Below are 14,116 nucleotides of genomic sequence, written 5' to 3'. Positions count from 1 at the left end.
AGGGCACAGAATGCTTTCCATTGGGGCAGGGAAACATGATGAAAACCTGGATTTGGAATCACAGAAGGAAGGGCGAGGCTAAGAAATATTTGAGTCTGCTTTGGGGCTTCCGTTGGGTGGCTCCCGGTCCCGGAGGAGGGACCGATCAGTCCCAACTCTGAATCACTTTTGCACAAGCTGCTCTCTTGGGTCTCTCTGAGCTTGTTTGTTCAGATTGAGGTGACTGACTTCAGGGTTGTGATTCGTGATGGAAACAACCCCGGCTCTTCGGGCTACCTATGGTGGAGTGGCGGCGGGCCATAGGAATCACTGACCGTGTGTTACGGTGGAGCTGGGAAATGGCTGTAAAAGTGTCTCCCCAGCACCGAAAACCAGGCAGCTGTCCAAAGTTCGGGTCAGCGGTAGTCTGAGAGTCTGAAGTCTGGTAGTGCTGCAGGCAGACATGAGCTTTACCTCTTCCTTTTTGTCCTTTTTGTTCTTGTGTGTACATATTTCAATAATCCACTTCACAGATACCTGCCCCTCTCCAGCCCCCTTCATTTTTTTCCTCTTAGTTTACTTAAGTTTGTCTTAACTTTCAGAAATCCTTTATATTAATTAATGAGCTAGTGGAAGTGTCTTCTTTCCTTCCTTCTATTTTTTTTCTTTTTTCCTATTCCTTTCTTCCTTTTTTTCCTTCTTTCTTTTCTCTTTCCCCCTTTTCTTCCTTTTCTCTTTTCTTCCTTCCTATTTTTCCTTCTTTCTTTCCTTCTTTCCTTCTTTCTTTCTTTCTTTCCTTTCCTTTTCTTTTCTTTTCTTTTCTTTCTTTCCTTCTTTCTTTCCTTTCTTTCTTTCTCTCTTTCTTTCTTTCTTTCTCTCTTTCTCTCTCTCTTTCTTTCTTTCTTTCTCTTTCTCTCTTTCTCTTTCTTTCTCTCTCTCTTTCTCTCTCTCTTTCTCTCTCTCTCTCTCTCTTTCCTCTCTCTTTCTCTCTCTCTTTCTCTCTCTCTTTCTCTCTTTCTCTCTTTCTCTCTTTCTCTCTTTCTCTCTCTCTCTCTCTCTCTCTCTCTCTCTTTCTCTCTCTCTCTCTTTCTCTCTTTCTCTCTTTCTCTCTTTTCTCTCTTTCTCTCTTTCTTTCTTTCTTTCTTTCTTTCTTTCTTTCTTTCTTTCTTTCTTTCTTTCTTTCTTTCTTTCTTTCTTTCTTTCTTTCTCTTTCTTTCTTTCTTTCTTTTCTTTCTTTTCTTTCTTTTCTTTCTTTTCTTTCTTTCTTTTCTTTCTTTCTTTTCTTCATTCCTTTCCTCTTTCCTTCCTTCTCCCTTTCCTCCTTTTTCTCCCTCCCTTCCTCACTCTCTCCCTATCCCTTCCTCCTTTGTATCCTTCCTTCCTTCCTTCCCTTCCCTCCTTACCCCTTTTTTCCTTTCCTTCTTTCCTTCCTTCCTTTTTTCTTCCCCATTTCCTCCTTTCCCATTTCTTCCTTTCCTTTTTCCTTCCTTCCATCTTTCCTTCCTTCTGTCCTTTTCCTCCTTTCCTTCCTTCCTTCTTTCTCTCTTTTTTTTCTCTTTCTCTCTCCTGTGTCTCTCCCTCTGTCTATCTTTCTCTAACAAGGGAAAGTTCTACCGCTCTTGCTCTGTCTCCTTGTTGTTGTTGTTTTTTTTTTTTTTTTTTCCTTTTTAAAGATTGGTGATAAGGAATTCTAACCACTTAATGAGATGGGAGAGGCCTCCCTCCATTGGAGTGGAGGAGTCCAGGTGGAAGTTTGATGGATTGGACAGGTAAAGTGAACGGTCCCGCCCCTTCATGCCTATAGTTGGGTATATATAAGGAAACCTTAAATTATGCAGGGAAAGAGAGAGAGCAAGCCTTGAGTCCTGTTATCTTCTTAGGAGAATCCTATTTTGAGGGTCTTGAAGGGGGTGGGGGGGTTGCCAAAATCCTGGAGCCAGAAGAGCGGACAGCGACGCTGATCAACCTCCCTGCTAACATGCTGTACCTGGAGAACAATCCTCAGACTCAGTACAGTGAGGTAAGGGACTGCTGGGGACTTTGACATAAGACTTGGAGATGCTCTCTTAGTTGGATACATATGTACATATCCAGGCGCATATATAGATATAGATATATATTAAATACATATATATATAAGCTATATATGTATCTATATATATCTAATATATATTTGTATCTATATATATATCTCTATACAGTATGTATTCCTTGCTGGAGAGATAAAGACCAGCATTCAGGACTCTGGATCAGCCCAGTCAAAGTTGCAGTAAATTACAGAGGAAACTTTTACTTTGGGGGAGATTCCGTGTGCTTAATGTGAACTTTTTCAGCCTGAGAATTACAGGAGAAATAGAATTTGAAATGTATTTGTGGGGAAAATACATATATACATACATATATATATATATATATATATATAGTTGCTGTTATAATTTTTAAGTGTACATATATTTATATGAAAATAGGCTGGACAGTGAGAATTTGGGGGGCCCCAAAGGCATAAAAGGCTTCCATGTCCAGCAGCTGTCACGCCAATGCACTGACTGTGGCGATGTTCCTAAACGTCAGACTCTTACTTGAGTTATTTACTTGCTTACTTGAGTTTTGTGAAAAGCAGCAAAGTTTGACGGACAAATTAATTTCCAAGTAGTGAAAGGCTTCAAAGTGATCGCATCTCTCCCAACTGACTTTGATCCTGGCCCTCTCCTGGGAAATAGCCCCTACGTTACCCGGTGGCAGCCGGGGAATTCCACAGTGACAATTTGGGAGGGATGCGTGCCTATTGATGGAAATCCAAAGGTAGATTCTTGCCCACGGGGGGGATAAAAATGACCTGTTTGCATCTACCTTCCAGCCAAGCACTTGTTTGTAACATCCGTTAAATAGACTGTGAGGTTAAAGTGATTGGGAGGGAGGGCTGGAGGACCCCCCTCCCCAACCACCTCAAGGGCTTGAAGGAAGTCTCCTGGGGTGGAGGGAGGTCTCACAACAAGATTAGTTTACATTCCACAGAATAGAGCAGCTGTGTTGACATTAATCAGATTTTTTTTGGTTTGGGGGGCAGGGGGAGGCCGGAGAAAGATTTCAGACAAAAAATGCTGAATGCTCCTCGGTGGCAGACAGACAGGCCGGGCCACTTCCATCAAAATCAAAACGTTCTGGGGCAGTTTGAGGGGAGGGAGGAAGCCAAAGTTGGCACAGCCAGACGGGGAAGCCTCATTGTTTGGGCTGGAGCCGGGACATCTGAGTTCCAGAAATGCGATCGGGGAAATGTGGAGCGAGCAAGAGATGGACTCGGGAACCCTGATTATCCCACTGAATCTAGCCTTGAGCAGTTGAGATTCCCTCTTCTTCTTTCCAGGAATAAATAGAATATGTTGATTTTGCTCAAAATGGTGAAATTGTAGAAAATGATGATCTTAAAAATGAGTCAAACACCCCATGCGAAACTATTCCTGGTGAGAAGATTGCCCCCATGCCCGAGGATTGGAGTAGACCCACTCTGGGGAAAATGAGGCCGGAGGTGCTCCTTGTATCTTTTCTGAGGCTGTCTGACCCCCCTCAAGATATAGTCATGCTACTGTTCATGCATGATCACACATGTAGTATTTATGGCCCCCAAACCCACAGGTTTTGCTTTTTTTTTTTTAGGTAGAATATGGGATAGGGGCAGGGAGGGTGCAATTAGACAGAGGTCTTTCCTACAGAAAATCGTTGTTTTGGATAGCATTAGTGACAGTCTCCATCATTATCATTGTTGAGGCTTGTAGAACGTAGGGAGAAATCAAGATCAGATCACTGTAAAGTTAAATATTAAATTCATGAGATAGAAATCAGCTAAATCCATCAGCACAGTGAGCAAAGGAGATTCAGAGGCATTGTTCCCTTCCACAGGGGTGAGCGCGGTCAGAACATCAAGGAAATTAGAGCCAGGACTTCTGAACATCCCGCTTGTTTGTCGAAATGCCATAAATTGGGCTAGCTTTATGGGAGCTGTGTCGAGAAGGGAGCCCCCATCAGCCACGGGAGAGATGGTCATCATTCACCTCCGGGGATCTCTAGGTCTAAGCTCATGCCAGAAGGAGCTTTGTCTAGGCACTGACTGTTTTGAGGGCATTGGGAAAAGAATGTTGGGGAATATTATGTATTCAGTAGATCATAAATATTATCACAATCCCAAGGTCAAGACTCGTAAACATAGATTTTCTTAAATTTAGGACTTTTCTCAAAGAACTATACCCACTGTCCATCTATGAAGCGAGTCACTAATTTTACCAGGGAACCAGCAGTGTCCCTATAGTGTACATTGAGCTCAGAAACCCAAGGTGGCAGTTGTGAAATTCCATGGGAAAGTGACTATATTCATCCCCTGACACATCTTGAGGTCATGGCTTATGTTGGGAAGTACAGACCCAAGCATCTGGATAAACTGGCCTTGCCGTCAGAAGGTGACAGGAGAAATAGACCAAACACTGGCCATCCCAGCCAAAGATCTAGATTTAAGGGAAACCCCGTACCCTAAATATACCAATTAGGCTATGTATCCTGGAAGTCACTTAACATTTTCAAACCTCAATTTCCTCATTTATTAAATGAGCAGAATAAGGCATATACTTGCTACGTCACCGGTGTTTTGTGAAGAAAATGTTTTATAAACTTTGAAGATCTAAATGAAAATGATTTTTTTTTTCATAAAAAATATATATCATTTCTTTCAGTGAATCTACAGGAGATGAGCTTGTAGCTTAATATTTTTATTCAGTTAAAACAAGTTATTTAGTCATTTCATCCACTCATTATGTAATCACTTGAACATTTTATATATATGTGTGTGTGTGTGTGTATATGCATGTGTGTGTATGTATACACATATATCACACACACACACACACACACACACACACACACACATACACATATATATATATATATATATATATATATATATATATATATATATATATATTTAAAATGTTCTAGTGATTACTTAATGAGTTGGAGTTGGGAGATTTTATATATGTGTATATATATACATATATATATGTATGTGTATATATATACATATATATATGTATGCGTATATATATACACATACATATATATGTATGCGTGTGTGTGTGTGTATATATATATATATATATATATATATATATATATATATATATATATATATATATATATATATATATATATATATACACACGCATACATATATATAAACATACACTCCCAATTCCAATATAAACTCTTGGACGACTGAGATGGAAGAAATACAAATTGAGACTAAAAAAGAGTGAAAGGAATCCATAGCCAAGGAAGATGACAGGACTCCTTAGAATCATAATTTGAGACTCTGGATCAAAGTATCTTCTAACTCCTGATTCTGTGGGGAGGGAAGATAGCCTGGAGTTCATTGACTGCCCCCTCTCCACTAAAACTCCCGACTGGCCCACTGGAAGCCGAGGAAAACCTTGGAAATGGTGCGGTTGAACAGGAAGGCATTTCTGCAGATCTGAGGGAGAGGAACATAAAGACACAGAATGTGACAAACCCAGTTTCAGCTTCTGGCTTCTCAGGAATCCTGGGGATAGTTGATAAGCAGAATCCCCAGGATTTGGTGCCAAAGTGAGGGGAGAAATGCTTCTTACTTCGTTTGTAGGGGTGGGGGAAGAGGAGCATGAGAAGAGAAGGCGCCATCTTAGCTGAAGATTTTTGCTTTTCAGTGTCCTTCAAAAAGACTTGCCTGGAATTCAGAGACATTCCCAAACTCACAATTAAAAAAAGTTCTTCCCACCCTCGGGTGATGGGAGAGAGGAACAAGGTATTGTGGCCCATGTGTGCCGATTCTAGAATGGTGAGGGATTTTTGCGATCTTCTAGCCCTTTATTTTATAGATGAAAGGATACACATACACACACATGTGTGTGTGTGTAAACACATACATATAAACATTTGTAACATGATAAAAAATAACTAGAATTTATATAGAACACTTCAAGTTTGTTAAGGGCTGTTTACTCAATGTCACTTGGCATAAGCCTTGAGTAGTCTTATAAAACGTGTGTCTTCAAGAGTATTCTTCCTGTTTTACAAATGAGCAAAAGGAAGCTCAGAGACGATCAGGGATAAGAGGTGGAACTGAATTCTGAGTCTCCCCTGACTCCACTTCTGGAGGCTCAGATTCTCCCATGTAGATGTGCATGTACATATTAGGGTCGCAGCTCTAGAGCTGAAAAGAGAACCTCAGGCTGTCTACCCCAGTCTCTTCATTTTGGGAGAAAATGGAACCCTGACTGGTCATCAGCCCCAGCCCATTGTCTACTCCGTGAATCTTGCATGCAATTTTTATCTGTCCAAGTAATTCATCTCTACGTGATGCTGGGCTTTGCCACAGTACAACATGGAATAGTGGCCCCGGAATCCCTGCACGATGACTTCATCTTAGATCAGAAGGACACCATGAGCTAGCCTTTCTTCCCTTAGGTCAAACCATAGGCATTCAATAGAGCTATCCCTTATTATAGGTCAGAGAAAGAGCTGCAGAAAAAAAAAAAATGCTTTTTATCACTGAATAAAGAGTTTGTTTAAATGAAGTGTTTTGTCTTTTAAAATATTTTTTCCTGCAACTTTTAAAAAGAGGTAAATTTCGACACTGAACTCTAGCCATAGCATGGGAAGGTCCTACAAAGAGAACAAGTATTTATTAAGTGCCTACTGTGTGCTAGGCACTGTACTAAGTCTATAAACCCCACCCCCGATGACGTCTCAACCAAGGGTAGAAGGCTTGCAGATCGCTCAACACTCCCTTTCTCCACTCTTAGAAAAGTTACTCCCATATAGGTCAAAAGCAACTATTTTTGTGTTTTTTAATGATTATTTAGAACAAGGAAGCTTAAGGGAGTCAATACAACTGAAATTCACTGGAGCTATGTCCCACTGCTTTCTCAGAATTAGCTTTTTTTCTCATTGAACTCTTTCTTTCCTCCAAAAATAAAAACAGAAAATTATAAACTTAGAAGCTAAAACATTTCAGTGTCATAAGACCAAGAGTCATGTTTAAAGACCCACGTTTCCCAGAAATGAACAGCCCATGAGAAGCAGAGCCCACCCTGAACCTTTCTCTCTCCATGTACTACGAGCAATGGCAGCAACAATGATGGCAACTTTCTTTGTATCTTGAATTGAGATTTCTGATTTGCCTTTGAAATAGGGTGCTGGTTATCCCCATTTCTTTGGAGGAAGGGTGGAATATGGCTGAGCGTTGGTACAGAGACTAATACTCAGATGAAGCATCAGTTGGTTTGAATGAACTGGGTATTTTTTTCTCTTAGATTTTGTTGCAAGTGATGTCTCATGGGGAAAGGGAATTGTGGCAGAATAGAGATATATGTGGACATAAGCATGGGGTAAAACCACAAGATATCAGCATAATTTATTAAAAAAAAAAAAAACAAAACAAAACCGGGGAACGTGTTGTTGTCCATGTAGTCCTTTAGATTGCCCTGATTGTTATGCTAGGAGCTGCTGGCAGCATCTGTGACTTAGGGGGAAAGCCCCATCTGTTCCATGTACCACGACCAAATGAGCAGTTATCTAGGAACATAATGATCCGCTGAGTTTTTCTGTCTTGATCATGTGGAGATAGAAACAGGAGCTCCCACAGATATCGCCTGAATCCTGAAGGCTTTGGTGCTAAAAGGAGCAGGGCAAGGGATATCCTGCAGAAGTGTCTTTGAGCAAGTGTGGATGGGCAGGGTAGCTGGTCAGCTCCGGGGACATCTGTCCCTGGTATAAGAAAGGGCATTAGGAAAAGTGGAATTAAAACAAACAAACAAAAACCTGCTCAGTCTCTGGTCCCGAAGCAAAGTTGAGCAATGTGATTTAAGATTCAGATTTTATTTTCTGTTTTGGAAAATAGGATTTTAGCAAGATGAACAGAGAGAACCTTGAACTTGAGGGCCAAAAAAGCTGGGAAGAAGCCTGATTCTCCCACTTTTCTGCAGGTTCCCCCAGGGTCAAAGTGCTCTCACATATAATTTGAGGAAGATTAACTAGCTCAGAGATGCTGGCCGGCCAAAAGGTACAACTGGATGACATGACTTGGTGGGCCAATCCAAACTGAAATGCTCCCATGCTAGAGAGTCCTTGTGAATTCAGTGGGTCGTTAACACTTTTAATACCTCCACTTTCTAGGTATTCAGTTAAATTAACCACATATTAAGTAGCTGTTACTTTGGGGAGCCTGAAATGATAAATTGAAGTGAAGAGTAGAACTAACCATTTTACAGATGAGGAAACTGAGGTCCAGAAACCAGTAGGCCCTTTACCAAAATCACAAAGGGTAGGAGGTGAATGGCAGAACTTGTATACAAAGCCAGGTATTTTGTTTTAAGATTCTGTATTTTTCTTTATATGTCATCCTACCATTTACCGGCATACTGTGGTTCAAATGCTACATGAAGCTTCAGATGGGCCAATCCTGAGCTGGCTAGGTGGCTCAGAGATTAGAGTGTGGGGGCCTGGAGTCAGGAAAATGTAATTTCAAATCCAGCCTCAAGAGTGACTTGAAAAAAGCATCACCCCTTTTTACCTCAGTTTCCTTATCTGCAAAATGGGGATAATAATAGCAACTGACTTCCCAAAATGGGAGATAACCTTCTTTATAATTGGAATAATAATTACAAAATTTAAGCTTGGTGCCTGGGATATAGTAGGTGCTGCACAAATGCTAGTTACCCTTATTATTATTATTATAAATATCAATAAATAACTGCGTCTATCCTCAATGGAGAGGAAATGCTAAGAAACATAGAGAAAAACACGCTAAGGGAAAGAAAAAAAAAAAAAAAACACCTTTAAGATGGAAGGCAATACTAATGCTTCGTACAAGAGTCCTGGGAAATCAGAGAAGTGTTTATGAAGATGAGGGAATGAACCTTGAAAGATGAAGGGGAAAATGCGGAAGAATATTCCAGGTAAATGCACGAAGATGCATTTAATGGTGCATTAAGTCAGAGTGGGTTTGTCTTGCGAAGGATTAGCTTTCTTTTCTCAATTTCTCTCATCAGCATGTTTGATAAGGGTGTCTTGTGTTCTTTGAAGTCATCAGAGTAAAAAACAATATTGAATGAGTCAGGATTTGGGACAGAACTCTCTGACTGAGGAAGGGAAGGGAAGCAGCATTTATTAAGGACTTCCTACGATAGGCACTGGGCTAAGTATTTCACCAATATTTCATTTGATGGTCACAATAACCCTAGGGAATAGGTGCTACTATTTAACTCTCACTACAAATAAAAAAAACTAAAGCAAAGAAAAGTGGGGAGGGGCAAAAGCTCATTTCTAAGGTCTTAGGTTTCCCTAAGAGTCCAGGCCCTGCACTCTTGTCTACTGCATCATCTAGTTACCCAGACCTCCTTTAGCCTGACACCCACTAACTCATTAATCAATGCCCTTTAAGTGGAACCATTCAACAAGCTATTAGGCAAGCAGAAGTATTATGTGGCCCTCTTTTTATTCCCTCACAGGAAAATAGAAGTCTCTAGAGGGCTTATAACTTTGTTCAAACTGAATTACTAACGTTTATCTATAATCATTTCACGAGAGGCTTAATAAGTAGAAATAAAAAAGAAAGCAGCAGAGTTCAGAAATGGTGAATGGGAAATGACCTTGACCAAGATTGGGTGGTGTGCTAGGTCAAGGATACACTCCACTTTTGAGACAACTAACTATCGGATATATAGTTCTATATATGCATTAGGGGCACACTGACCCCAATCATGGACCCCAAATTGATCCATGTTTTGTTTTATTTTTCCTCTTGGACCCTCCAAAAGTAACAAGTCTGTAAAATAGCTTTAGGTTTGAGTGTCAACAGGAACTCATGGTTTGGGCATCCTTGTCCTGAGCTATTCAGACTGTATCTTTGACAAAGTGACATATGCTTGGTGCTGGGTAGGAAAAATCTCTCCATTCATTTTCTTTTGTCTTAACCTTAGTCACTTATATGCAGAAAAATAAAACAGACCTTAGGCTGCCCCTGAAAGGCTGGAGAAAGGAGCCGGACAATTCCGAGTAAGAGAGAAAAGAGAGTTAGTAGAGTTTTTTTTCTCATTTATTGATAAGTTGGTAAAAAGTCCTAATATTGAAGTGGAAACATGGTATCTGGTAGAATTTGGTAATTTTAGCATATATAATATTAAAGAATTATGGTGTCTCATGATGAAATAGAATAAAAAGTCCTAAGCAATTGCTTTGTTACTCCAGGGTGTTGGCTGCCCATCCATGGGGGGGGGGGGGTAACTTACCCAGAAGGCAGTGTTTGCTTATCACTGGACAGGTGAAGATTGATGCTTGATTTTGTCCAGACCTTACCTAGAGAGGAACCATTGCTTCCTTCGAAATCTGCAATTACCCAATGTTCAGTCTTCCAACTCACCCAGCAATCCTCTTACAATGTCTCTGGCAGATGTTTATCAAGATTCTAATTGAATGATTCCCATGGGGAGGAACTCAATTCCTTGTAAATCATCCCAGTCCATTTTTGACAGCTCAAATTGCTCCAAAAACCTAGAACTCTGAAACCCAAATCGTCATTCCTTTAACCTCCTCCCAGAGGCTCTCTCTGCCTCTGCTACCCTAGGATAAGTCTCGCCTCTCTTGTAGGTAATCACTTTCCAAATATTTAAAGGCAGCATCTTCCTCTCTTTCCACCACTCCCACCCTGCCAGTCGTGACTTGTGTTCCCCAGGCTAAAATGCTCAGGTTCTTCAATTACTCCTTATCAGACGTGGTTCCAAGTTCTCTCACCAACCCTGTCACTTTCTTTGAAATTTGCTCTAGATTAGAAATGTCCCTCAAAGTCTGGCCATGTTTTAACACGGTGTTCTAGGAAAGGGGAAGGGGGAAGGGAATAAACATTTATATAGTGTCTACCTGTGCCAGACGCTGTGCTAATTGCTTTTTTACAAACATCCCCTCATTCGATTCTTTCGGCAATTTCTCAAAGTAGATGCTGTCCTTATCCCCATTCTCAGTTGGAGAAATTGAGGCAAATGGAATTTCCGCAGTTTGCCCAGTAAGTGTGTAAAACTGGATTTGAACTCCATTCTTCCTATTTCTAGACCCAACACTCTAGTCACTGAACCACCAGCTGCCTCTAAATAGATTCTGCTCTACCTGTTGTCCTTCTCTAATGTTAATATTATCTTGTTTTTGTTTTGTTTTGTTTTATTTTTCCTTGGTGGATATTTCCAATAGTGACTCATATTGAGCCTAGAGTCCATTAAAGCCCCCACTGTCTGAAAAACCTCCCCCCCAAAAAAACCCCAGCTATCTCACCATATCCCCCTTCTCCTATACTTATACATTGGATTTTTCCCCTCTTAAGTGTCCTGCCCTATTAGGTTTCACCATCTTGGCTTTAAACTGCACTTCTCACCTGTCAAAGTGATTTTAAATCTGTCTTCCCAAGCATTTGCCATCCCTCCCAGCTTTCTGTCATCTGCAGAGCTGATAAGAGTGTCCCTTTGTCTTCATCAAAGTTGTTGAAGAAAATATTGAAGAGAACTGGGCTGAGGAAAGTGTCCTGGGGCGTCCCTCCCTCTAACTTGCCATCAATCCATTACTCAGGCCTCTCCCAGTATGGTTTTTTCAGTCAGCTACAAATCCATGGGCAGTAGAGTATTTCTACATCTTTTGAGGGAGGGCTCATGAGACACTTTTCATTTCATTCTTTGTGCTCTTTAGCATTTCTTGGCTCTACCAATCTGATAAGCCTCGAGGGTTTGCTTCAATGAATATGGCTCACTCTTTTTGAACCCATTGTGTGCCTAAAGGAAGGGATTGCAAAAAGGGATTGGAGATATTTGGCCTAAAAAAGCCAATACTCATCAGGGAGAGGGACAACATGGCTGCCTTTGAATTTTTTTTTTTAAAGTTCATCATGCGCAAAGGATTAGAGATTTTTCCTGCTTGGTCCCAGAGAGCAAAAATTGGAGCCAGAAGCTGGAAATTGCAAAAGGACAGATTTAGGCCTGAAATAAAAGGGAAAAACAGGAAAACAAAACAATGGCATAAATAATGGCATAAACAAGCAAACTTACTAACAGACACATCCGAGGTGAAATACTATGCTTTAGGGGGTGGTAAGGAGGGGCTCCCCTCAGCTCAAGGTTTCTAGAAAATTTGGGCGACCAACTGGAGGTTAGAAATCTTTTAAGAAGGGCTTGTTACACAGGTGAGCACAGATAGCTTTTGTGTGTGTGTGTGTGTGTGTGTGTGTGTGTGTGTGTGTGTGTGTGTGTGTGTGTGATGGTCTATCCTGACATTGTCATATTCCATCTTTGTACCTCTTCTTAAGTCCTGGTATAATACCTGGGTAGTGCTATGGTGATTTGTGGTCACATGGAAAGGTCATTTTTCTAAGTGCCTTTATCTCCCAGATTGGTCCTGTATCCCCTAGTCATGGGGTGGGCAACCATCAGTTTTGTTCTAAGAATGCTCCCCACTTTCTTCTTCCTTATAAATTCCTGGTCATCTCCTTTCTTGTGCATCTGACCACTCCTCTTCCTGGAAATTGTTTCCTTCTTCAATTTTCAGGACAAAAGTCTTTGGATCAGTGTTTCAAAAGGCCTCCTTTCGACCACAGGCTATCCCATTCCTCCTAAGATGTCCTCCATGTCTACTAAGCAGAAACATCAACTGATTCAGTCCATTTGTTAAAGATTTATCGCACACCAGATTCTCTGCAGAATTACTTTGAATAAGTTTGTTGTTATAAGGAGCAGAAAGTAAATATGTTTTCTTCTTCAATATTTGGTAAAATGTTGCTCAATCCACTGAATTTATGAAGAGCTAATTTTTACATTTTCAATCTTGGAAAGAAAGACAGAAAAGCCATTCCCTCAGGTTCACTGAGAATAGGAAATGATAAAAATATAAGAGAAAATGGACAGAAAATCCTTCTCTAGGCAAGGTCATGAACAGGCTGTTCTATTCTTTCTCAGACTACACTAACTGAGTAGGTTCATTATTATCTCAAATGGAGAAATGTTGATCAAAAATTTATAATAATTTTATGCTGTTGAGATGTTTCTCAGGTGAGGTATTTGAGTGGCCCTTCTGGGTTTGAGGTAGGAAAGTGGATTCTGCTCCCCACCAGCCTTCACCATTTCGATATTGCTAAAGAAAAATATAATATAGCTGCCAATGAGGTTACCCTTCTAGGAAAATGCTCATAGGTAGGAGTTGGAGAGGTCCTGTGGCTTAGGAAGCCAGTCCCAAAGTGAGGCAGATTAATAGGGAAGTCTAAAAGGGGCTCAGTCCCATCCCAAGCTCCTGCCTTCATGCCCACTGCCCTTCTGCTCACCATTTGGAAGTGTTTAAGAGTGGTCACTGGTTAAAATAATAGGCCTTTCTTGACCTGTCAACAAACAAGCATGGACCTCATTCAAAGAAACGAGTGTTTCTTACTTTATTTTACATTCAGGCTATTTTTCATAAGTATCTGAGAAGCTTGTTTTTCCTTTGTTTGTTTATTTGTTTGTTTTCAATACTGAGTCCCAGCTTCTGTTTAATTAAAAAGAACAATCATTCTTCCCCTTCACTTTGATCCAAGTTGATTCATTTTCCTTTTTCAAAGATAAAGTAATGTCGGACTGAATACAGCTCTATGCTACAATTATTGTTTCTCACCAAATCACAGTGGATAAAACACTGGCAGGGGGGCCTTAGAATTGGAAAAACTCATCTTCCTGATATCAAATCAGTGTCTTTGCCAAGAAAATCCCACACGGGGTCGTGAAAAATCAGACGTGGCCAAACAACTGAACAAGAACAAGATCATCCAATTCAGAGCCTTAGTAGAGGCTGCTTATTCCTAATGGGAATTGCAGATGGAGGGGGTGCCAGGGGGACAGAAATCTAGCCATGAGATATTTCTGTTCATGGGCATGATGGGTCAGTTTTGAGTCAACAGAATGCTATCTTGAGTTGGCTTCTTGACTAATCATCAAGATTTCCTTATAAAAACCCAAAGGAGGAAATTCTGATTCAAGTGGTCGTGTGGTGCCCGAGGGGAAAACTTATGAAACATTCCCATGAGCTCCTCTGGAACCACTACAAAAGAAAGCCT

The 14,116-nt window shown here is 40.6% G+C and overlaps 1 protein-coding gene across 6 annotated transcripts in view; it reads left to right on the top strand.

Annotated features, from left to right (window-relative positions):
• The window catches only part of TP63 (tumor protein p63), a 222,072-nt gene that overhangs the window by 112,149 nt on the left and 95,807 nt on the right, over positions 1–14,116 (top strand). Inside the window, exon 1 of one of the 6 annotated variants that reach the window (XM_074297883.1) lies at positions 1,831–1,999. The exons of the other annotated variants lie outside the window; for them this stretch is intronic. Within the exon in view, the coding sequence (XP_074153984.1) occupies positions 1,958–1,999 (42 nt within the window). The 5' untranslated portion in view covers positions 1,831–1,957. Of the gene's footprint in view, positions 1–1,830; positions 2,000–14,116 lie in introns of those variants that run through there. 6 annotated transcript variants of the gene reach the window in all.

The sequence above is a fragment of the Sminthopsis crassicaudata genome, chromosome 3, assembly GCF_048593235.1.
Source record: "Sminthopsis crassicaudata isolate SCR6 chromosome 3, ASM4859323v1, whole genome shotgun sequence".
Taxonomy (NCBI): Eukaryota; Metazoa; Chordata; class Mammalia; order Dasyuromorphia; family Dasyuridae; genus Sminthopsis; species Sminthopsis crassicaudata.
This window is presented reverse-complemented; position numbering and strand designations above follow the sequence as displayed.